The sequence below is a fragment of the Phaenicophaeus curvirostris genome, chromosome 1 (assembly GCF_032191515.1).
Source record: "Phaenicophaeus curvirostris isolate KB17595 chromosome 1, BPBGC_Pcur_1.0, whole genome shotgun sequence".
Taxonomy (NCBI): domain Eukaryota; kingdom Metazoa; phylum Chordata; class Aves; order Cuculiformes; family Cuculidae; genus Phaenicophaeus; species Phaenicophaeus curvirostris.
In genome coordinates this window covers 77527385-77552561 of record NC_091392.1, presented here as the reverse complement: position 1 = coordinate 77552561, position 25177 = coordinate 77527385, and the positions used below count along the sequence as shown (strand labels likewise).

The 25177-nt window shown below is 43.3% G+C and overlaps 1 protein-coding gene across 3 annotated transcripts; it reads right to left on the bottom strand.

The window, feature by feature from the left end:
* Positions 1-24652, bottom strand: LOC138723862 (potassium voltage-gated channel subfamily A member 6-like). Of its 3 annotated transcripts, none has more exons than XM_069863291.1 (3): positions 18507-24652; positions 18119-18205; positions 1-2538 (listed from the first exon to the last, which is right to left on the bottom strand). In XM_069863291.1, the coding sequence occupies exon 1, from the start codon at positions 24593-24595 to the stop codon at positions 23039-23041; it is 1557 nt and encodes a 518-aa protein (XP_069719392.1). In that variant the 5' UTR covers positions 24596-24652; the 3' UTR covers positions 1-2538; positions 18119-18205; positions 18507-23038. The 3 variants fall into 3 exon arrangements, with proteins under 3 accessions (XP_069719392.1, XP_069719381.1, XP_069719401.1); XM_069863280.1 differs by lacking the exon at positions 1-2538 and adding an exon at positions 15975-16202; XM_069863300.1 differs by lacking the exon at positions 1-2538 and adding an exon at positions 15975-16181.
* Between the last annotated feature and the right edge of the window lie 525 nt (positions 24653-25177).

Sequence of the window (25177 nt, the reverse complement as noted above, 5' to 3'; positions counted from 1 at the left end):
TTTAAAAATATTTATTTTATTCATACATCTAGCCTATTTAACAGTGGATCACACTGGTAGGAACAATCACAAATACCTAGTTACATGGTTTCATCAAGTCCTGGGCCTGTGCAATGTTGAGTTTGAGTCAAGCACAAATTATGACATCACCAATAAGAACAACGATTGCTGTTCAAAGCTCAGTTGAGTCCTGTCTCCTTGGTCAATTTTCAAGTCCAATAACCTCTTCTTCCACTGCATGTGGGATTCTCTACAAGGGGCATGGTTTAGTGTTTGATACGAATGGTTGGACTTGATGATCCAGTGGGTCTCTTCCAACCTGGTTATTCTATGATTCTACGATTCTCAAAGTCTGAATCCAAAAAACAGCCTGAAGAACTGCATTTTAAATGCTCCATCTAAAAATTACTTTTACCTCATGTACTTTATTTGAAAGGATTCAAGTTTTTGGTGCAAAAAAACTAACAAAAACTCTTTACTATCCACATTTTCTCAGAGGTGTTGGACCAGAGTTGTGTACAACAGCCTAGATCCAATCAGGGAGATGGAATTACTTACCACATGATGTGGCCTGCAAATCTCAACTGTCTTCCTTGAAATAATACATCGGGACAAGGTTTCACAGCAAAAGAAAAGCAAACCTGTAACTAACATGCCTGCTGTTTGTGCTGGCACACAGTATGATCTAAAATCTCTGACCTGCATGCCATGTATCTGAAGGTACTCATGGACTTCTACAGCATATTCACACCTTTGTAAAGGCAATTCTAGCCACCCATGGTCAGCAACATGATTTTGCCACACAGGTCAGGGTACAGTGACTTAGAGAAGTCCACACTGCAAGCTGGCCTGCGCTAAGATATACAGGATATCTCTGTGCTGTTTATGCCAAACAATATGACTGTAGAGTCAGTATTGCCCCCCAAAAATTGTGGGCTCAGATCCACACTCAGGACTACTGAGTAGATCCGCTTCAGAAGTATCTTTTGATCTGGAAACCACCTGGTTTCCTTAAGCCCAGTCCTATAAGCCTGTTTGAGCCACAGGTGGTCATGAAATCACAGCACATCAGAGGATCAGAACCTCAGCCAGCAGCCGCAAGGAGATACTGCAGTCCCCACCTGTTACAGGTGCTGAGAGCTGCCAAATGAGAGTGAGCTGCCTTCTACCTCTTTTCTCTCACACATCAGCTAGGATGACAGCCAGACAGACTAAAAGCCACTCATAAAGATGTACAGGGTGCTATTAATAAGGAGTCCTATGGAAGTTGGATGCCCAGCACCCATCAGGGTACCCTCCTAAAATCCCAGTCATCATTTTCAGAGTACCCTTTACTCCACTCTTCTTCTCAGTCTCTCCCCTCCTAGAATCAATTCTCTCTCTCCCCACCCTACAACTCTCCTATGAGAGAGCTGGACACATGCACAGGTCCACCTTTGTCTGTGGATATTTGTCTGCATGGCTCAACTTTGCCGCTGTCAAAGGCAGGGGATTCCAGATCAGAGCAATCCTCTCTGTCTTTCACTTTTCAGTGCTAACTGGGTTTCCTATCACCTTCAGCGTGACACAGTATGGACTTGTGGAGCTTGAAAAGCAACAGGGTTTTTTGTCACAATGGTGCAATACAAAAACACTTCAGAGCACTTTCTGGGAATGCTGCATATAATTACATTACATTTTCAGAACTACGTGGCTATTGTGCCTTCTAAACCACATGAAAGACTACAAACACTGCTACTTCAGAAAAACTCTCTACAGCCACTGAAATTAAGTCACTATGTCCTTTAGAACAGGCAATAGACACACATGTTCACAACAAGACTTCAAGGTAGACATGTTTAAACAAGACACTTCAGAGCTAAATGAGGAATATCTCTTGTTTGGGCACATACCTTAGATATCGGATATTATTCATGAATAGGATGATTATTACTTGTAGACCTATGTGAAACACCTATCATATATGTGAGTTATGAAAACACAGTTTTAAAAAGCACAGTAGTCCAGGGCCAGAAGACAAGCAGACAAATGGACAGACTTTGGCCACTTGTTCAGTTCTCTAGAGAAAGTTCTTTGCTCTTCTATGGGCTGACCTTACATGTTTGCCAGGACTGGATCCTCCACTGGAAAAATGGTTTAAAGTAAGTTTCAATGAGAGTCTTTTGGAGGTGCCTCATGTTCATTTCCAGCTTCCCACATGACTTGGTGCTTATCTGGGGCTTTTGATGAACAGCTTAAAAATTGCTGCTGGAAATTGAACCCTTCTTTATTTAGCTTTCCCAGAAGTGAGACACATTTGAATATTATATTGCCTCTTCCCTCAACACTCATTCATATCTAGTTTTATTTTCGTGGAACTAAGAGCCTTAACTCCTTTAAAAACAACAAGAAAACCACAAAGCAACAAAACCAGTTTCCTGTACATAAATGTTGTATTCCACAAACACAGGGGAACTTCACCAACTCTATAGTAAGAAGACGCAACAACCTCTTTCGCAGCATCCTGACATGACAGCCTTGCAGCATTCAGAATTCAGTCTATCAAGAAAAAAAAAAAGTTATGCGTTAAAAAATGCCCAAGACAAAGGTTTAATTTTGCATGGATCACAGTTAAGACATGTCAACCTAAGGGTTTGTTTCTTAATGAGAATATTTGAAGGGACTGAATTTGAGATATCTTGGTGATAGAATTACAGACGGCTACAATGGAAATGCTACATTTCTTTGCACATCTTCACATTCAGTGGGATTTGATTTATGGGGAGGTGGTCCTTACAGTTGCTGGGATTTATACATGTCTCTTCTTGCAGGAGATGAAATATGCATATTAGAAAGTTGCTGACTTTGGCAGGATGCATTGCAGTGCTGTGCTGCTCCAAAGAGGGAGAGCCAAGGTCTGACCTTTATTGTAACTGGAACATTTCTACTTTCATAGTCATTTCTTTAGTGTCTAATTTTAAATCCTTTTAAGATAGATCTATATTAAAAATCTGGCATATAAGCCTCTTCTTCCATGCCAGGGTCAGGAAAGTCTATCAGTGCAAGAGAGGAAATTTTTCAAAATTCTTTTATAATCAGATTCAATACAATTTATTGAGGCAATGAATGGAAAATATGTCGGGCCTGCAAGGACTTTTCTTCCTTTAGAGACTTCTCCATTGTCACACTTTGATGCAATCCATTTTAACTGCACAGCTCCATTTACGCCAGTGACTCATGAAACCTAAAGGGTCTTCATGAGTTATTAAAAAATATCTGAGGTCCTGCACAACAAAACTCTGAGGTACATACTTAATTTAATTGTGTTAGTAGTTGACAGGGCTAGTTATGAGCTTAAAGAAGTTAAGTATGTGCCTGCCTAAATGCTGTGAGAAGCATAAGACTCACATTGTGAGGAATTCACATAATTTATATTTCTACACCGTATTTTCCACGAAGACAGTTCTATTTCCCACTCAGTACAGAAGTGTGAAAGCAGCCTGTTCCACCACAAAGATCATACACTTTCTAGTCCTCATAGTCCTGCAACTCCTGCTACTGCTCAACAATGACTGAAGCAGCCAGCAAAAGAAAAGCAAGACCAGGCTATAAAAATAGTGGACCGGTAGGAAAGCCCTAGGCTAGAAGGTTGCTTGCAACATTGCCACAGACAACAGGAAGAGAAAGAAAGATATGGGAGAAACATGAGGCATAGGAGAAGCCTACAAAGTGAACGAGATTTGTCAACAGCTCTATCTATATTCAGAAAGGAGAAAATGGCAGTGCTGCATGAAATGCATAAATATATGTATGCTTCTATAACTATAAATATATATAAACAGATTCACAGGCACACAGAAGCTACATATACAAGCACTGACTACAGATATATAGAAATATGTAAAACACTGAACATCTGTAAAATGCATTTGCCCTTCAAATCCTATTCTAGGAAAAGGCCAGCGTTACCAAAAAATGTACGGTCCACTTGCTTTGAATTCACTAAAACTGTGAGAAATCTCTGATTTGCAGGCTGAGGTTGTAGAGAGGAGGGAGCTGGCCTCTTCTCCCAAGTGACAGGGGACAGGACAAGAGGGAATGGCCTCAAGCTCTGCCAGGGGAGGTTCAGGCTGGACATCACAAAAAAAAAATTCACAGAAAGGGTCATTGGGCACTGGAACAGGCTGCCCAGGGAGGTGGTTGAGTCGCCTTCCCTGGAGGTGTTTAAAAGACGGGTGGATGGGGTGCTGAGGGGCATGGCTTAGTGGTTGATAGGAATGGTTGAACTCAATAATCCTGTGGGTCTTTTCCAACCTAGTGATTCTGTGATTCTGTGAAAACAAAAAACCAACCTTGCTGCCTCCTACTGCCTTGGAAGATCCTTGAATCCTTCTCAACGATGATGGACGTGATCCCATGCAAACTATATGTGTAACAGGGAGATCTACACATAGGAGCAACCAATGGCAAGTTAGCTGAGAAGAATGCAAGGCCTTGAGTGGCTTTGACACAGTAAAAAACACTGGGGATGGCAAAAATACCACAGAATGGCTTGGGTTGGAAGGGACCCTTAAAGGTCATGTAGACCAACATCCCTGCAATAACCAGGGACATCTTCAATTGGATGAGGTTACTCAGAGCCCTGTCCAACCTGACCTTGAATGTTTCCTGGGATGGGACATCTACCACCTCTCTGGGCAACCTGTTCCAGGTGTTTCACCACCCTCATCATGAAAAATATCTTCCTTATACCAAGTTTAGGGGAAAGTTACTTCAAGTGGATGTAAATCCACTAAAGCAAATTTTACTCACTTCTGTTATGATAAGGAGACACAAATGGGGCAGTCAGGTTATTATGCTGTGCAAAGATAAGGGATAGATGGTCAAAGTACTTAGATCTGGAAAAGCTGGAGAAGTGGGCCAATGTGAACCTCATAAGGCTCAAAAAGGCCAAGTGCAAGGTCCTACATCTGGGTGAGGGCAGTCCACAGTTTCAGTACAGGATGGAAGATGACATGATTGACAGCAGCCCTGCAGAGAAGGACTTGGGAGTGCTGGTTGATAAGAAGGCTGACATAAGCCAGCAATGCACATTGGCAGCCCAGAAAGCCTTTTAAAAGGTGTGTCTCAAATTTTCGGAAACAAAGTGGGGATGAATTCTCTACCACGGCCATATATAGGTCTTACACCTGGGTCAGGGCAATCCCCATTTTCAGCACATGACAGAAGATGACACGATTAAGAGCAGCCCTGCAGAGAAGGATTTGGGGGTGCTAGTTGATAAGAAGCTCGACATGAGCCAGCAGTGTGCGCCCGCAGCCCAGAAGGCCAACCATATCCCAGGCTGCATCAAAAGAAGTGTGGCCAGCAGGTCGAGGGAGGTGATTCTGCACCTCTACCCTGCTCTTGTGAGACCCCACCCAGAGTATTGTGTCCAGTTCTGGAATCCTCAACAGAAGAAGGATATGGAACAGTTGGAACAGGCCCAGAGGAGGCTACAAAGATGATCAGAGTGCTGGTGTGTATCTGATATAAGGACAGGCTGAGAGAGCTAGAGTTGTTCAGCTTGGATCTTATAGTGGCCTCCTAGTACCTGAAGGGGCTACAAGAAAGCTGGGGAGGGACATTTTACAAGGGCGTGGAGTGACAGGATGAAAGGGAACGGCTTTATACTGGAGAGAGGAAAATTTAGACTAGATGTTAGGAAGAAATTCTTCACGATAAGGGTGGTGAGGCACTGGCATAGGTTGCCCAGGGAAGTTGTGGATGCCTCATCCCTGGAGGTGTTCAAGGACAGGTTGGATGGGGCCTTGGCCAGCCTGATGTTGTGGGAGGTGTCCCTGCCCATCGCAGCGTAGTTGGAACTGGATGATCTTTAAGGATCCTTCTGAACAAAAACCATTCTATGATTCCATGATTCTATGATCTAGATCCAACACATTTATAGTGCCCATCTCAAAACACAGAAAAAGAATTGAATAGCAAGCAAGTCTGTTTCTAATGTGAGGATAAAGTTACCAACTCCTTCCAGTGTGCTATTGCTTCAAAGAAAACCTAAGGCAACAAATACACAAAATTACCTGATGTTACTGTCCAAGCAGAAAGATGCATCATTGCCTTACATGGGATGATTGGTAGATTTAGCTTGACTGAGTGAATCAAAATATTCAGGGCAACTCCCAATACCCCGTCTTACTTCCTCAAATTAAATCTTCAGTTTATCTCCAGACACTGCTGGCCATATGCAACTCGCACTTCTAGGAACTCCCTTGAGGAATCTTGACTTTCAAGCAAATGCTCTGATGAATTTTGATATTAACAATTAAAAAGGACATTGTTGAATTTAATGTCGTTTATGACAATTTGCAATGCCTGTATTGACTTGCTCCAGAAAACAGCCCATATGACCATGTCCCACTTCCATCCCCTTAGATGTGCCTAAATCCAGTGTAGCAAGGCTTGTCCTCAGCTGCCACAAAACTCTGCAGATGCACAAAGCACAGAATACACTGAATTCCTCCATGTGCCTATGGCAAATGGCAGTGCCACTCGGGCTGCCTTATGCTTCAGGCTTCTCCAGCACATACCACCAGCCCATACCTCACTACATGGGAGCGTGTCTGACAGGCCATGCTCCACACCTAATGTGCTGACCAACACTACTTTCTCTCCCATCACATCAGAAGGGGAAGAGCCAGAGGGTGTTAGCTGCTTCCTCTTATAAACCAGCTCAGGGTTAAGAGCACTCTATTAGGATACCAGACACTTTCTTTTTGTGTTCTCCAATGTCGCATCTGCCTCCAAAGTTACAGGCATTAGCAATTTGGCCACCCAGGGATGCCTCTTCATGTGGTCTTTGCAAAGGGCTAAGATTTCAAGCTCCACTGACAGAATGACAAGTTAGATTTGCCAGGCTGCTGGTGAAAGAAGGAAGGAGCTAAAAGCAAAAGGTCTCAATCCCTGCTTCAAGGAATGCTCTGGATGTAGCCTTCTACATCATTAATCCTATGTCCCATGAAGCTTCAGCATCAAGGACAACATAGAATCATAGAATCATGGAATCACCAGGTTGGAAAAGATCCATAGGATCATCAAGTCCAACCATACCTATCAAATACTAAACCATATCCCTCAGCACCTCATCCACCCATCCCTTAAACACCTCCAGGGAAGGTGACTCAACCACCTCCCTGGGCAGCCTGTTCCAGCGACCAGTGACCCTTTCCGTGAAATTTTTTCCTTATGTTCAGCCTGAACCTCCCTTGGTGGAGCTTGAGGCCATTCCCTGTAACATGCCTGTAAACCAGCCTCCTCTGATTTCTGGTGGCCAGGGGACTCTCCTAGCAGTGTAGGTCCTGTACACTGCATGAAAAGAAACTGCCCTTTCATTACCTGAAAGGCTCAAAAAAACAGTCTGCAACTCTATTACCAGGGCAGGTTTCTGTCCTGTGAGTCCTGCTTCTGCATATCCAGGATTTAGAACTTCATGAGCATTGTAGAGACCCCATAACACACCCCAGCAGTGGCCATATAGATAGCTCTCCAGTAGCAAAGGAAACTACTTAAACATTTTGAATGCTGAGGCAGGCCACCCTCCTCACCAATTTTTCATGGCCAAATTCACTTCCACAAGCTGCCAACAACCCTGTTGCCTTGTCAAATACTTACGTGGTCCACAGGATGGCACTGTGCCACCCCACAAATTTGTCCCTGGCTTTCGGTAGCACTTCCTGACAGCAACAGTCAGTATAAGGCAGACTTATCCACATCACAGGTTTTTCCTTTTAATTTTGAGGCTTTCCATAATTCAGCATAATTTTACAGATTCACCCATGCCGGCACACCAGCTGATCCTCTGTGTCTTTGCTCAGAAAGATCACCATCTGCCTTCCATAGGCATTTTGCTTGAATAAACAACAGTAAGCTTAACCCCAAAAGGGTTGGCCTGGTAACTGCACAGCAACCTCCAGAACAACTGCTTATTTTTGCTGCTAAGAAATTGTATTTGGTAAGCCTGAAACTAATTTATAACAGCTACTGCTTACAACACACTTTGTAAGTTCAAACCAAATTCAGTTAACAGTCTCGCTGATTCCCACATAATTTGCATCCTATTTAACATTGCCACCAAAGTTTGGAGTTTGTGCAGCCTACAGCTATCAAGCATGGACTGAAGGGGGCTCAAACATGTAGATGCATATGCATGGACACAGTAGGCACATGCGCTACAGCTCAGCTGCTGCAGCATTCACACAGTCTCAAAATCCTCTCCCATTTATGGGTCAAAGATGAACCAAACCACAGACATTAAAATCTGGACTGTGCGTCAGACTTCAAAACCTTCTCATCAATGTTTGAGAATCCTATGACACAGGGTTTAGATTCTTCCCTAGACTTACAGAGCATCCCTTCAGGCTAAGTATTCTGGAAGAATTGCAGAGTCAAAGACTTTAAATTAAAATTCAGCAAGATACGCTTGTTCTTATCAAGAATCAGCAAGGTGAATTATTTCAGCTTAAAGTAGCTGAGAAGGTGAAACAACTTGTGTTTTACTTGAGTCTAACCTTCCTTATCAGCTTTAACTTCAGTCACTAGCCCTTGTTAAATCCTTATCTGTTTTATCTTCATTGCTTTTTCAAGTGTGGGTTTTTGGTTTTGTGTTTTTTTGCAGTATCGACATACCTAGGGAGCCAGCACACAAAATCACAACAAAATATTAGCACTGCATCAACAGCAAAGGCAAAGACAACAGTTGCTAAGGACAATGGGCTACTCAGGACAGTAAAGTAGCCACGGTCCTGACGTCTGCTCTGCATATACCCAAGCCCTGGGAAGCTAGGCTTGTGGCTGCTGATGAGAAATGAGGAAAGGGGCCTGGGGACATGGAAACTGCTACCATAGCTATGGCAGCAGTAATAGCCATCTCAGCTCCTTACCTCTTCCCCCCTCCAAAGGTTCTCAAGGGTCACTCTGGCTCAATTCTTCTTTCTGTTTCTCCCCAAGGCTTAACTCTGGCCCCACATATGCAGCAATATTTAACTTTGCCTTCACACCTAAGACACATCAAGCTGGTATGGCAAAGTATTAATAAACTGTAAGAAAACACATTCATTTGTAGTAAAGCTGCCATGCTTTGATGAAGTCATGGAGTTAAAAGAAAGCACTGTGAGGGAAGGCATTACTTTGGTGGACTCCATACATGAAGGTATGAGAGGAGGTTGCATGGTGCAGGTCATGCACTCAAGGGATCACCAAAACAACAACCACTTGGATACAGGGAGTGTGATCAAAACCAGCAATGTAAATACAAGCAGCAAGTTCATTTATAGCTCCCCAGTCCCTAGGAAGTGGGTGATTTATGTTCAAAACACCCTTTGCTCCTGTTGCTCAATCACAGTCACATAATAATCCACCTTAGAGCCAGAGGCAGGATTTTCAAACGTGCCTGCTATAAGTCCAACTCTGTTTCACTAAAATACCACCAAAAATTCCCAATGACCACTGTGGCCACAGTGTGGTTAGGCTTTAAGAGGTGATTTTTTTAAATGCCATCTTATACAAATCCACATCAAACTTCTGGGAGTGAGATTTATAGCCTCTTCTGAGTGTCTGGGTGATTAGTTGAGTATTTATATCCCCACTATAGGTGCCTGAAAACCCAGTAGCCAGCTTTTGATTACTGATGGGAAGCATGGAAAGGGACGTAGGAGTACAGGAAAATACTAACACAGGCAATGTCACTGAAGCAACTAAAGAGGGTAAACATCCCATTTATGCTGTTTCCAGCTGTGAAAATGATGGATGGTGCCCTTTATGGAAGTTACAACCACGTGAAATCAGAAATAAACTTACAGAGAAGCTGACTGAAGGTCCCACGGTAACCAACTGCCCCAGCTACAAACCTAAGTCCAGTTTCCCAGCCCTGCCTCATACTGTCTGCTTGTGATTACCTGCAAGAAACAGGGCCATTTGCATCACCTGGAGAAAAATGAGTCTATTAATGAACACATTGATTGTTCCTATAGACCCTTATCAATGATAAAGACCCAGCTGCATGCTGAGGGGAAATTGAGGCATGAGAAAAATGAACTGTCAGATCCATATCAGGCCCAGAACCAGAACATGCCTGCAAGTATCTGTGGCAGATGGCACTGCAGCAGAGCTGACAGGAAAAACTCAAAATCATACAAATCTGTGAGAGTGATGGTGAACGACTCCTCTCTCCAGCATATTTTCTTCTGCTTTTTTAATACTTTGGTCCCTGATAGAAATTCAAAGGGTGAAAAGAAAAACCTGCATGCATTTTCTTCTTTTGGACTAGCTGTGAAAAGTTGATGTCAGCATGTTATCTCCATGGCACATTCAACGGGCTCTCAATTTACCTTGACGTAAGTCAGCTCTGGGCCTTGTCAGATAGAAATATTTTGCACGCCTTTAATTATAAGGAACCCAGCAAGGGAACAGAGTGTCAGGAATGAGGGGGCTGCATTGAGTATTTTGTGTCTGAGCCTGAAAAAACAGAAATCAGATCAGCATGGCCAAAGCACTGGCCCAAAGCCAACATCAAACTAGGTAACAGCAGGACTTGTTAGCATTTGCATACTCCATGAGCCTCATGCACAAAGCCAAATGTCTTCTGTGTATGTTTGATCCTTACCACTCATATGTTAGTTACTACTGTTACGACAGTTATACAATACAGCATCCTTAGGGAGCATGGGTCTACAGCTGTGCCTGGTATTAAGTAAGAGATGGGACACACTCAAAAAGATGTACTTGTCTAAATGGTTTGGGAAAAGGGATCACCCAAATGACATAATGCAGTCCCATTTTATCGCTGAAGCACTGAGATATGTGGGATGTCCAAATGTCAAGTGCTAGAACTGGGGATTGTCCCCTTGACTCTAAGTCCAATATTTAATTACAAGACTACCCTTATTATGTGGTCTTTTAACTAATGAAAGATTGTATGCAACCTTTTGATTCAACTTACTGATGAGCAGAAATACCAGGGACAGAAGTACCAGCAGGTGATTTTTCTGCTACTTAAGTTACATGCCTGGGGGTTGGAGGATGGAGAAGAAAGCTGCATCAGGCTCCAAAACCAGTCATAGCTATACCACAGCTGCAGCTGGCTTGATCAATACATATTCAGACATTTGTGGAAATGTTGATTAATGGTTATGAGGCAAAGAAGAGTTCACTACTCATCTTCTCTGAAATCCACTTGTCTAAGTGTTAATGGTAGTTCCGAAACATGTGCAGTTTTTTTTAAAGAGTCAAAGAAAAAAAGTAAATAAAAAGGTGAGCTATAGCATGCCACACACTGCAGAAAGCACCCTCCACTTCCATCCTTTTCTCAATAAAGCCAGAAAAATATCAGTAATCTTTTTCTTTTCCTATTATCCATGAGTAAAAACATCCAAAAAGATTACCTGCTGAATGGAAACAGGGGGAGCTCAGAATTTGTAATGACATGTTCTAGCAAGTTGCATTGTAAAAGCAGTATTGGTTCATTAAACAACTTTTTCACTTGTGCAGGTTTTCCAGCTGCAGAAGAGAAAAACTGGCTTGCCTCAGCTATAGCCAAAGCACTGGAACATCCCTTGTGTCACTCATAATATGTGCTGTAGTATCCATACCATTTGGTCTGTCATTTCACCTCTTCTGGGGCACCTGAATATCATCTATCTGAAAGCAAGGAAGTATTGGAGCTGACACTGGAGCCACACTACTAGTAAGCAAGAACTACCAACAGCTACTGCTACACTGTATAAAAAAATATATTTTAAAAATAAACTTTCCTAAAGCAAGGACAATCCCACACACTTAAAAAAAAATCCAAAACACCCCACAAAAAAAATCTCACAAACCCCTAAAAAACAAAAACACATTATATATTTCATTACAGATCAAAGTAAATGCAAAATTGTGCATTTAACCTTGTTTATATACATTTACTTAAAAAAAGTTAAAAAGCAAAAACATTCAGAACATTAAGAAAAGTATTACATACATTACAGAATTTTCTAAATATGCATTTCCTAAAGAATATAAAAATAAGCTAAATTAAACTCATATGGCAAATACTGTTGATTTTGAGGAAGGGGCATCTGTTGATGGAAGTATGTCCTACAGAAACATTTGCAATCCACCACAGAAAACTTTAATAGGTCATCAGGCAATAGGCTAAAGAATAAGCAACAGCGAATACCTCCAAAGTGTTTTTGAAAGTCACAGCGCCAGCTCCTAGGACAGACTATAAAGATCAATTAATTGCTTTGTGGGTATTATTTCAGAAGCAAGAAAGCTCATAGTCTACAGTACTAACAGGAATATACTTGGCAGTATTATTTCTGATACATTCAAATTGCAGCGTAATTCAGAGCTTGGGAAATACCTTATATGTTTGTGGTACTTGTCTAAACAAAACTTACAGTATAAAGTAGATGTTCTAAGTTTGGCCATCTGGCACCCAACAGGACCAACAAATATCTACTCAGTGCCTTTCTATTTTATGTACTGATGATGCAGTGGGATTCAGAAACAAAGCAGGTCCATTTCTCCATCAGTGACTATGGAGTTTGTGCCCAGAGCTCCTTTCTGTTTAATGACAGCACTACACCTAAAAATACAAGCCCATTATGAGAATTAAGGTCTTGTCTAAGAAAGGCCTAAAACTGAAAAATGGAAAGGGCAAATAAGGTCAGAATTTGGTCACAAGTTAAGAGCACATTAGTGTTTCACACACTGGAGAGTGTTCTTGAACTACTTACTTTGCAATGCAAAGTAAAAACAAGAGTGTATAAACACTATTCATGCATAAATAAATCAGACTACTTGAAGATTAACAATAAACACATCTCTCATGCTTCTGACATAGCCTCGTGAATCAATATAATTTACCTGTAGGATTTGCCAAGATATGATTATCCGTTCCGTAACACAGAAGAAAGTTGTGGGTTCTGCTAACTTAGACTCTCGCTTTTCCATCAGTCTCCATACCTAATTATGTCTTAGTCTGTCCTGGCTATAAAAACAAAATGTAATAATGCTCTCTTATGATTGGAAAGTTTTCTGATCTCTGAATATACTATTTCATTCATAACAAGCCCTTTGAACAACTTTGTGCTCTCTGTTTGTGTAGTGATAGCTGCATCAAGATCTTTACCACTAAAGTGTTGCAGGCTTCAAGACTGAGGCTCACACAATGGCAGTGCACAAGATACAAGAACAGTAAATTGAGAAGTACATAAACATATACTGATGGTGGCCCTTTCCATCAATGTCAAAGTGAACTGAGCTCAAAAACAGATGCAACACTGTTCATGGTTCAAATGAAGCTCGTTGGCTCACTCTGTAATTGTTATAAAATAATTCCCTTCTAATTTTGCTACTGCCATAACTCAAGAGATGGTGCCAAGCACTTGGGATAAGCCTTTTAGACAACTTATGGACAACCAGGTTCATGTGCACCATCCTGCTAATGTCATAGATAAAACTCAAGTGGTATCAATACATGCTTTCATAATGTGCATGGTTATACGTAAAATTTGTTTGCTTTGCGTTTTCCTTTATTTCTATGTAAGAGAGAAAATGCAGAGCTATTTCAAAGTTCAAGAACTGAGTTTGATAGCCAAAATCTAGATACAAATCACAAGATGATGATTTCCTCACAGAAATGAACAAAGTGCAGCAACATGCCAGAAGGCTCAAGAGCAATATATAAGAACTAGATTTTTCTTGATGATTTTGTGACACAGAGCTGGATGGATGAGTGACGCTTCCACCTTGGTCAAAGTCTATTTTATCTGCTGAGCTCAAGGAGATATTTTATCCCTTTCACACATGATGAAATGAACAGAAAGAGGTAAAAGAGGAAACATGAAGCTTTATTCTCCCTCTGCTAAATGGAAAATTATCCTGGTAACCTCTTCAGGCCAGAGTAGCCATTGTTACCAACTTCTCTGACCTTACATTCAACATAAGCTGTTGAAGATCATGCATCACTGTTGATTTCTGCATCCAAATCAGATACCCTGGCTGAGCTGCAACAGAGCTGGCTCAAGGCTTTTCTCAAAAGCCAGTGCAATGCACTGTTCCAGTAGCTCCAGAGAATTCACAATAGTGAGGAATTACCAGAGACCCCAGGAAGGACGAATGTCATCGTAGACCTGGACAGCTCTAGATAGGGAGAAAGTACCAGACAAGGCCAGCAGAGGTTCCATATTGAGCGGAAGAGCAGTGAACAGATTGGTGTCTTGTCAAAGAGCATGGACTTCCTCTCTGTCTCCAGACTAGTTTCTAGAGCAGCCTGATATTCCCTGCCCCATCCTACCCATCCCCTACGACTTCTTTCTCCTCTCCAGGTCCCATAGAGAAAAAATATCTCCCAAGACTCACAGCTCCTCCACCAGTTCTCTCTCCTACCCACACACCCCAAGTAATAATAAAATCACCAAGATTTGGCATTTTGTAGCTAAGCGAGTGCAGTATGGCAAATGAGCTGGAGGACACAAAAAATCAGGGAAGATCTTACAATTTCCCATCTACTCAGCATCACAAATACACCTAGGTGTAGGAAAGGATTCTAATAAACAAATTCATTGAACCCAGGCTATTCCCATTGCACACAACTGCTTCCATAAATCTCATAAATTTAACCAATATTGTGGATTTTGCCTTCATTCCTCCTATTCAACCTGGAACGAGCTTTCATTCCTCCTTCTTTTTTTGCATATTAGAAATCATCCTCTCCTTTCCAGGACAAATTTATTCAGCTTCTCCGCTGTTGCTGAAATGGCAATGTTAGCTTTTAGCTTATAGAGCTCTCACCTCTTTTGTCTACTCTGCCCCTAGTGTTTTTGTAACTATAGGTCTTGCAAACCTTTTGCTGGTCTAGAGAAGTCAAGCTCTTCCAGCTTCCTCTTGCAAAGTATTTTCCATTCACCTTATCATTCTTGCTGTTCTTCCATGCATCCTTTCTGGCAAAATTTAGGTGACCAAAAATACACACTGCTTTTCAGATGAGGCTTTATAGAATTAACATTTCCCAGATGGTACTGAACATGTTCCTTCTGAGACTTCCAAAGACACACCTGCAATTTTTATGGCTACAGTACTCTGGTGGTTCAGTAAGTGACACTGGTTCTCTGGCTGATCTTAGCACCCCTAATCTTTCTTTTTGCCAGTCTTCCCTAACTGATAAATCCCAGTCACAACTTTAATTTCTGTGCTATTTAGTGCCTTTCAATTTCTTTAAGTCAATCATCCAGTCATATAGTTCTGTGTCCTAACCCACAGTCTTGATGATGACACGTAGGTTGCTTGATTGCTGAATTTCATAGTCTCAGCTCTACTGGTAACATTTTTAACAATCTCAGGACTAATCTTTAATGAACTCCTTTAAGGACCTCCCTACTGTTTCAGCCTGCTTATTTAAGCGGTTCTTTACTGACACTATCTCTTCTACACACCCTTGTCTGCCGTATCTCAAGTGGTATATTTCCATACAGCATGCTAATGGCTTTTACATGAAGTTTTTTTGCCCAGTTTCAGGGACGGCATCACTGAGATCAGCAGAGTTTGAGCAGCAAGAAAGTAGTCCAATTTGTTTAAACTTGGCATTCCCTGAAAACAGAGGCTCAAGCCAGCAGATCTATAGCTAGCCTGCCAGGATTGCAACTATTTTCACATAGGCACAACAGCAAAAAACTGTAGGAGGGGTAGAGTTTGTCTCCACGTCTACCTCTGCTATCCTTCTGTTATTATACTTAAGACTTGCCATTGCATTTCTCTGGCTTTAAACACTATCTCCTTTGAAAACATATCTAAGCAAGAGGAAGCAGATGGAAATTGGAATGGGAAAGCGGTCAAGAATCTAGGACCAGCATCTGCTCAATTCAACATGGGAAATCTAGTGACCATGCATGCCCCACAGCAGCCTGCCTTCTGCTCCAGCCAAACATGGGGGAGTGATGTCAAGAGCACAAAGACTTTAGCATGGCACAGCAGACAGGCACTCGCCTTCCACTTATGGTATGGTAATGGTGCACCTTCCTGAGAGCACTGTAGCAGATAAGCAAACAAAAAGACTGTGATCTAATTCTGCTTTCACCAGGGATAAATTTGGAGTCACTTCACTGACATCAGTGGAGTTATTCCAGAATTGCACCAATGTAAAAGAGGGCAGCATCTGCTTCCTGAAAATGGATGCCATCAAGCTAATTGAAAACAACAGATGCATCAATGAGCAGCAAGAGGATACAGTAATGGTCCATTTTTCTTGTAAAATACTATTTAATTTCTCTCTAGAGAATATAAGAGAATAAACCAATATGTGCTCTAAAAGCTGAATCTCCTGTTGGTGTAAAACTGTATACAACCTTTTAGGCATATGGACTATCGTGCATCTACCACAACTAAAGAGATCTATTCTAGACATCTGGCTTTACAGCCCTCTTCTTTGGGCCTCATTCTTCCAAAAGTTACTTAAATTTGAAGTCATACCATTCATAAACTTAAGGATACATTTATCTAACCTCTGGAAGTCAGCAGAACCGAGACTCAAACCGAGACTCAAACCGATACTCAAATAAACAAACCATGGCTACAATATCAATTACATTTGGTAATTTAACAGGCAAATTTGGCGCTTAGCTTGGTAAATTTGTAAGTTATAGCAATTTTTTACTAAGAGTCTTTCAAAGTTTTATAGTAAATATCTTTATGTATTAGATGCAGATGTGGCCTTTAGTGGCACTTAGGGACTCAGTTTAGTGGTGGACCTGGTAGCGTTAGGTTTATGGTTGGACTCAATGATCTTAAAGATTTTTTCCAACCTAAATGATTCCATGCTTCTACATCCATTTTGTGAAACTGAAGCCAAAGAAGGACTTACTAAACTTTCAATGATATTTTCGTATGAGTTTTCCCAGGAGTCTTGTCTCTAATGAATAGGCAACATGGCTTCAATATTTTGGGGTGACCATGAAAGTTGACAAGCACTTTCCCTCTCGTAAATCTTTTCTTTCAGTAAGAAGTCACACAGAGTGAAGTTCAATCCATTGCTCCAGCCTCTCTTAATGTGCACTACACACACGTGGACATTTCCTGTGGTGAATGTTTATCAATGAATATTTATGCTTCAGGAACAAAAAAAATCCACACTGATCACAGTTCTGTGTTTCCCAAAGAGTAAAACCATGTTATAATATTCAGACTCTTGTGCCAGCCAACACACCCCAGACAGACTTCCCTGGAGCAAGTGAAAACCCAGCCAGTTAGGCAAGGCATATAGAATTAACATGTTCTAACAACATAAGCTACCCTGGAAATCAACATCACTGCAGCCCCTGTCTGCCTTCACCAAAAAACATTCTGGGTTTATCTCTATGACTAGGGTCCTGCCTTATCTAGGACCTAAGCCTTCACAAGAGGAGCTCCTTCTTGTAATTAACCAGCAATCACCATGTGTTTGGTGGCAGCTAAGGTCATTCAGCATTCAATTGCCACTGTTCCTTTTATCAGAGGATTAAGTCTCTTCATCCTGCAAGCACCTGCTCCTTTCCTTAACTTTATGTGTAAAGCAGATGACTACAAGGCAGGGATTCAACTGTAAGCCCGCTGATAATATGGCTACAAATGTCTTCAGAATAGTATTTCTCTAGAGTATGAGCTCCAAAGAGCAAAGATTATAGAATCACAGAAGCATTGAATAGTTTGTGTTGGAAGGGACCTTATAGATCATCTAGTTCCAAGCCTCCTGCTATGGGCAGGGACACCTCCCACTACACGAGACTGCCCAAGGCCCCATCCAACCTGGCCTTGAACACCGCCAGGTATGGGGCATCCTCCACTTCCCTACACAACCTGTTCCAGTGCATCACCACTCTCATAGTGAAGAAAGATGAAGAGGTCAGACTTTGCTTTCGGTTACAGTGATGTAAATAGAGCTATCTTGTGCTTTTACAGCTGCAGCTGAGGGTAGAATCTCATCTAGTCTTAGAATTCTCTATGAAGTTGTCTGCATATTTCCACCACTCAGGAAAAAAAAAAACAGATAAAATGCTGCTGCTCTTATTTTTTGTCAATATAAACTTAAACAGAAACTTAACTTTGCTGAGTTTGTTTGACTTACTTGGAATCAAGTCAGATGAGAGCTTTTGGGAAAGCTGTGGTTAACTCCTGATGTGATCCACAGATCTTTCCCTGATGTAAGGATGACCTTAAGAGAAGAACACATAAAAATAAGCATTTTAACAAACAGTACATATGTTTTGACTTGATGTAGAAATTGGAGACCAATATAAACCAAGGTAGTTATACTAAATGGAGATTTTCCAACTTGAATCAGCACATGGTGATGATCTGGCTCATACTATATTATTGTAGTTTATAATTATCTTTCTTTCTTCATCTAGAACCAGATTCTCTCTTTAGGCTGCAAACCTTAATTAGGAAATCCTTCCTCATTAATTGCAAGAAAACCTTAGTCGTTAATTTCACAGAAGAAAAAGAAACCTTACCTGCTTCTGCTTTAGCAGCAGGCACTGGAGCTGCTTTTTCCTTTGCTTTTAGGGAAGATGCTGTTCTTTCCATCACAGTACAGAAGATACTTCAGCCTTACTCTGCCTCTTGTTACCCTGAATTTCCTTTACACCCATTGTTCATCTCCATAGGGATCTCTGTACGTTGAAAGGGAGGGTCTACGAGGGAACATCAAGTCCACCACCTTCACCCCCACAGCTGCTGCAGCAGTGAGATTTTATCTATGAAAGCTGGATCAAAAGGAACAGGGCCAAACCAGAAAAAAAGCTCAAAAATCCTAAATTGCAACATTTTCCAAACAGGATCACAATAGTAATTTTATTTTGGAGGCAAGTGCAGGAATCCACCAGTAATGTAGACTTTGAAATATCACAAAGCAGGTCTTCATGCTGTTTGTGCTTAGTCTTTTATATGGCTGATGAGTTGTGGATAAAATAAAGATATCCTTATTAAAATTCTTCCTCTCCTCCCTTCCTCACCTCCAACAAGATGATTTCTATCCAGCCCTGACTTGGTGCAAAACATCCTGTGGGAAAATTATTTGGGGAACTGATTGTCACAGAACAGCCAAAGGTTCAGGAAGGAGCAATAATCTCTTCCACAGCAAAACTATTCCCTAGTGAGACTGATTTTCTAATGTGATAGTTCATCTCCTATTCCTTGTCACTGTACACTCAGATGACGGATTCACAGGCCAGTTGCCCCTCATGTCCTTGACTGTAAGTGCTCAGATTGTCCTTCACATGCTCCCCACCTCTCCGTGTGTAAGGACATAAAAATACAATTCCTTCCCTAGTTTGCACACTCTGCTTTCAAATACTTCTAGATGCCTGTCTGGAGTTGAATATAACATCTGTACACGATATAAGGTGATGGGTTCCTCTTCACTAAGCAAAGAAAACAGTGTAAAGATAAGGTAATAACAGCCGAGAACGGAAAACATTCAATGAGTGCTTTTGCTTGTAGCCAAAGTCATAGGGTAGAGAGAAACAGTCTGGGAGGTTGTTATGGAAACAAGTCCCTGGAGGTGCCTACTTTGCTTCACGAGGATGTGCTTTGCCTTCAGAAGGAAATAGCTAGACGAACAGACAGATTTATATTTCAAACATCCAGGATGGTGTCCTAAGGGCTTAGAACTCAAGGTAAGATTTTTGAAAGCATCTCTGTGATTTGGTGACATGAGTCTTCTGTAAAGTCAGTGGCCCAGGTGCCACTATGTCACTTGAGTCACTTGAAAGGTTCCTTAATAATAATTTTGAATTGCAGAAGTTCTGTAAGATATAGTACTACTGATGATGCTGGGACTTGCTTTTCAGGAGATGCATAGCAAAGCATTCACATGCCCAAATCAAAGTCCCTAGATCCACTGTTTACAAGTTTCTGTCAGCTTTTTATATTTCTCTTAGCTCCAACCCAGAAAACCCATGGACCAAACACTACTCCTGTTTTACACATTTTCACTGTGCTTTCTCTTCAGAACTGAAAAATGTGGATCGCAAAACCAGCACAAAAGCTGGCTGTTTGCAACCAAGTTCCTTCACACCAGCGCCTTGTGTGTGCACCTGCATGCATGCACACGCCTCCGTGAAGATGCCAGCTAAACTCACTGCTGAATTTTACCTGAGAGTAGGAAATCTCTTTACAAGAGCATCTCTAAGACACACTGGGATTATGCTACCAGTAATTCATCTCACGTGTCTTTTTGTTGGAGTCTCCATACCCAGCCGTCTGTTATGCTGGTTGGGAGAACAACCTGTTCTGAGCAGTGAAGGCTCCCTCCTGGCAGGCGCAATGGGGTCAGGCCTAAGGAAAGAAAAGAACATGGGAATTTTCTGGCTCAGTGTGTCTCATGCCTCCTCCTGAACTTGTGTTCAACCTGAGTTTTTTATATCTTACTTTGAGGAAACTTTTATCGGCTGATTCACACAGGCATAAAATAACCCCAAACATGGACATTCTGCTGAGAGACAGCAGCAGCCTTGAAACATCCTCTTAAATACCAGGTTCTTTTGCTAGTTTCTAGACCATCTGTTAGAGCAAAACAAAATTTGAAGAAGAACCACTCTCCTGCACTCACACAAAAGACTTCATTGCAGTGACCCTGAAACACACACTAAGAACAAGGACAGCTTTTTACTGAATTAACTCAATGACCAAGACACCTTTTTACATAAAGTCAACAGAGATGCCACTGTGCTGATCCTTCCTCAGTTTCACCTATTCAACAGAATTACTTACCCATCAGCTGGTTACATGCTTCAAGAGATGCAGAATGGCTTCCAATGGCCATATTGTCAGAGACAGCTCCCTCAGTCCCAATGAACCAAAGAGGAATTAGGCACCTATGTATTCAGGCAAAATCCTCTTAAGCTATGGAGCCCTCATCACATCACATTTTGTGTCTCCCAGACTGACCTGTAGTAACCAAGACAAGTAGCATTGTGCTACTAATTTTAGCAAAAGAGAAAAAAGAAAGTTTAATAGGATGGTTGTGTGCTGACCCCAAGGAAGGTCCCTCTACATTATAAACCTTAGAGAAGACAACGCAACTCTGGAGAAATGCAGAGCAGTTAGGATTTACACAAACAACTTCTACCATATGATCAGGGCCCAGATGAGGAGAGGCCACAATAAGAGCACTCTAGGCATGGAGCCAGATCTCGATGACAAAAAAACAAGCAGAGTAATAAAGATGTAAACAGATCCCATCTCACAACCAGTTATATAGTCAATTCTGACTATATTAAAGTACATGTCTTTAGCACTCCTAGCCTTATGGTCGAAAAGCATAATGTATACATACGCAGAAATGTATTCTATATATTTTGCATCTTGATATTATGTCTGGTTTATGTATTACATGTGTCACATGCAATATGTAGTGCATTCTAATACACATATCATACAGTATGATGCAAGGCATTAACGTCTGCCTTTGCTTTCATATACATGCACGAAACACAGAATATACACTTGGATCTAAAACAAGGAAGACTTCCTTGCATGAAAATTTGCCAATAGAATTTGAGAGCATCCATTCGCCTTTCTCACCTGCTGTCAGTATTTGAAGCATTTTAAAGGCTGTAAGGCAGAGCTGATTGAAAAAAAAATGAAAATACTTGGGAAGCAAAATGTGCATCTTGAGATGCAAATCTATGATCCCTGGGCAAACACAGCACTGCAGGCCATGCTCTACATTTTGCATTGCTACCATAAGTTGCTCTCATAAAACCTAGTGCATGCAAAAGACATTGCTATGCCTCCTATCCATCAAATACCAAGAACTGGCTAGATCAGCAGTATGGTAAAAGGACCTCTTTAAGGCTAGCTGTTTCTCCTCTCATTTGAAAGGTCTGTGTATGTCGTTGGATTTGAGCAGATGGCTCAGGGAGGTTTGTATCCATGCCAGTCTAAATCTCAAATGTTGACACATTTACCCTGGGGCAATTCCTGCCTGTGACCTGCTAAATCGGTGCAATCTTCAGGCAGCACAGGTGCCACTGTCTGCGGTCAGAGTTTTTCAGCAATGTCAACAAAATACCAACATGCAAACTTCTTTTAGCTATACAAACAATACAATACAAATGCAGTGGAGTCATTTGCTCTCACATGCCTGAATACAGAACCAGATATCTGAAGCATTATGTACATCTCATTAAATGCTGTTGTGTGGAGATAAACTGCAGACATAACAAATGAATTTACTGAAATGTGCCTTGCATCAGAAGGCACTTATCACTATGAATATTAGGTTGGTACTATAAAACCCAATTAACATCAGGGCACTGGCGTAAATAAGGCTGAAATAAGCTCAAAACATCAAGAATCTTGCACCGAGTCTGTTGATTTCCTTAAGCCTGTTTTTGATAAATGGTACATGGTCACAACTAGTGAAGAGCTTTTAGAGCTATGCACCTTTTTTGAAACACAAATCAAGAGGACCTTCAGAATGTAAAGGGCTGCAAAGAAGGAAGGCATCTGCTTGCTTACTTTCCCCTACAGCTGCAGAACTCACTGTGATGCTAGCTACAGTGTTTCCATTATTCAAAGGCAATGGCATGGCAGGCCTGACTGCCAAGGGCACTGCACTGGCACAGCAACTAAGGGCACAGCTCAAGCCAGATGTTTGTCGCCCCTTTAACTGTTTACTCGCTGACGGATCCTCCAGCTGAAGTAGTGGCAAGGGCTTCTCTGCTAGTGGAATGGAAAGGCTAGGTTTCAGAGCAAATACTGGATTAAAGCAGTCTTCAAAAAGCAGAGCAAGAAATAGATGAAGGAGTTGGGGGGTAATAGTTAGCACTTCACAGAATAAATCAAGAACATTTCTGGCTGCACGCAGTAACAAGAAATAGCAAATCAGGACAGAAAAGCCCATTATCACATTCAGTCTGTTCATGGTATCACAATTCACAGTCTGGCATGTAAATGCTGAATAGAACCAGCTGCTAGTAGGAAGACGGCTGTGCAGCAACTTGCAGCTTCATGTCTGGACCCAGGACAACAAAACTGATCACACCTCTGTCAGCATTTTCTTCTCTTTGTAACCCTGGTTGTTGGGAGGAATGAAGTTGGCATACTTCATGGACTCCAGATCTTCTGCTTCCAGGAATTCAGATTTGCTGAGAGACTGATTACTGTCCCCTTTCTTGGGCTCAGAGAAGGGCGACTGCTGCTGGCCACAGGTGACATGGGTGTACTGGCACTGCTCTTCATGATCAGTCTCTCGGTGGTAGAAGTAGTTGAAGTTGGACACAATGACAGGGACAGGAAGAGCAATGGTGAGCACACCCGCGATGGCACACAAGGAGCCCACAATCTTGCCACCAATTGTCATGGGATACATGTCCCCATAGCCCACAGTGGTCATGGACACCACCGCCCACCAAAAAGCATCAGGGATGCTGGTGAACAGGGAGTCGGGGTCATCAGTCTCTGCAAAGTAGACAGCACTAGAGAACAGGATCACCCCAATGAAAAGGAAGAAAATGAGGAGGCCCAGCTCCCTCATGCTGGCTTGGAGAGTCTTTCCCAAGATCTGTAGTCCCTTGGAGTGCCTGGAGAGCTTGAAGATCCTAAAGACCCTGACCAGGCGGATGACTCTGAGGATGGCCAGGGACATGGCTTGCTGCTGGCCCCCATTGTTGCTGCCGCTGCCAGGCTGTTGTTTCTGTTGCTGCTGCTGGGCCAGCTCAGTGCCCAGGGTGATGAAATAGGGGATGATGGCCACGATGTCTATGATATTCATGATGTTGCGGGAAAACTCAGGCTTGCTGGGGCAGGCAAAGAAGCGGACAAGAAGCTCAAAGGAGAACCAGATGATGCACAGGGTCTCTATGAGGAAGAAGGGATCGGTGAAGAAGGGGCCAGTGCCAGCAGCAGGGCGCAGTGGGGTTGGAGTTCCGCTTGGTGGTGGCAGCGGCAGCGGCAGCAGCAGCGCCTCGTCCCCCAGCAGACCTGACTCCCCAAAGCCGGTCTGGGCGCCCTTGGGCTCCTGGCGAAACTCAGGCAGAGTCTCCAGGCAGAAGATGACGATGGAGATGAGGATGACCAGCACAGAGACGATGGCGATGGCCCGGGCCGGCCCAGAGCTCTCGGGGTACTCAAAGAGAAGCCAAACCTGGCGCTGGAAGTGATGCTGGGGCAGGGGCTTCTCCTCCTCTTGAATGAAGCCCTCGTCCTCACGGAAGGTCTCGATGGCCTCCTGGCCCAGCTGGTAGAAGCGGATCTCCTCCAGGAAGATGTCCAGCGGCACATGGACCGGCCGGCGCAGCCGCCCCCCGGACTGGTAGTAGTAGAGGATGGCGTCGAAGCTGGGTCGGTTGCGGTCGAAGAAGTACTCGTTTCGGAGAGGGTCGAAGTAGCGCACCCGGCGGCTGGGGTCGCCCAGCAGCGTGTCTGGGAAGATGGAGAGGGTCCGCAGCTGCGTCTCGAACCGCAGCCCGGAGATGTTGATCACCAGCCGCTCGCTGCTGCAGCAGCCGCCGCCGCTCCGCTCCTCGCCTGGCGCCTCTGCCTCGCCGCCCCCCACTCGCGGCGCCGCCAGCGCCAGCGGCTCCTCCGCCCGCATCGCGTCCCCGAACCTTCAGCACGCGGCAGCGCTGCCCGCCGCCATCCGCCCGCCTGTTGCGCCTCAGGGCGGCGGCTCCGCGGGGCCCCCCCGGCTCCTCCTCCGGCTCCGCGCCCGGGAGGGGAGGTGTGGGAGTGCACACGCGCGCGGGCAGGGGGAGAGAGGAGGAGAAGGAGGTGTAGGACCGCACGCACACTCACGGGAATTGGGGGGGGGGGGGGGGGGGGGTGAGAGCGAAAGAGAGGGGAGAAAGAGGTGTAGGAGCGCACAGACGCACGGGATGGGGCAGAGAGAGCAGGAGGTGTAGGAGCACGCGCACGCACACGCACGGAAGGGGAGAGGGAAGGATGGAAAGGGGGGAGAAGGCGGTGTAGGAGCACGCACGCACACCCCCGGGAGGGGACAGAGAGAGATGGAGAAAGAGGAGAGGGAGGTGTAGGAGCACACACAGACACACACGAAAGGGGGAGAGGAGAAGGTGTAGGTGCCCCCCACACACCCACAGCCAGACGGGAGGGGACAGAGAAAGGAGGAGGAGTTGTAGGAGCCCGCACGCACACACACACGCGCGCGCACGGTAGG

Coding starts and splice junctions, on each gene's coding strand:
- LOC138723862 (XM_069863291.1), bottom strand. CDS start 24,595: ATGCGGGCGGAGGAGCCGCTGGCGCTGGCGGCGCCGCGAGTGGGGGGC.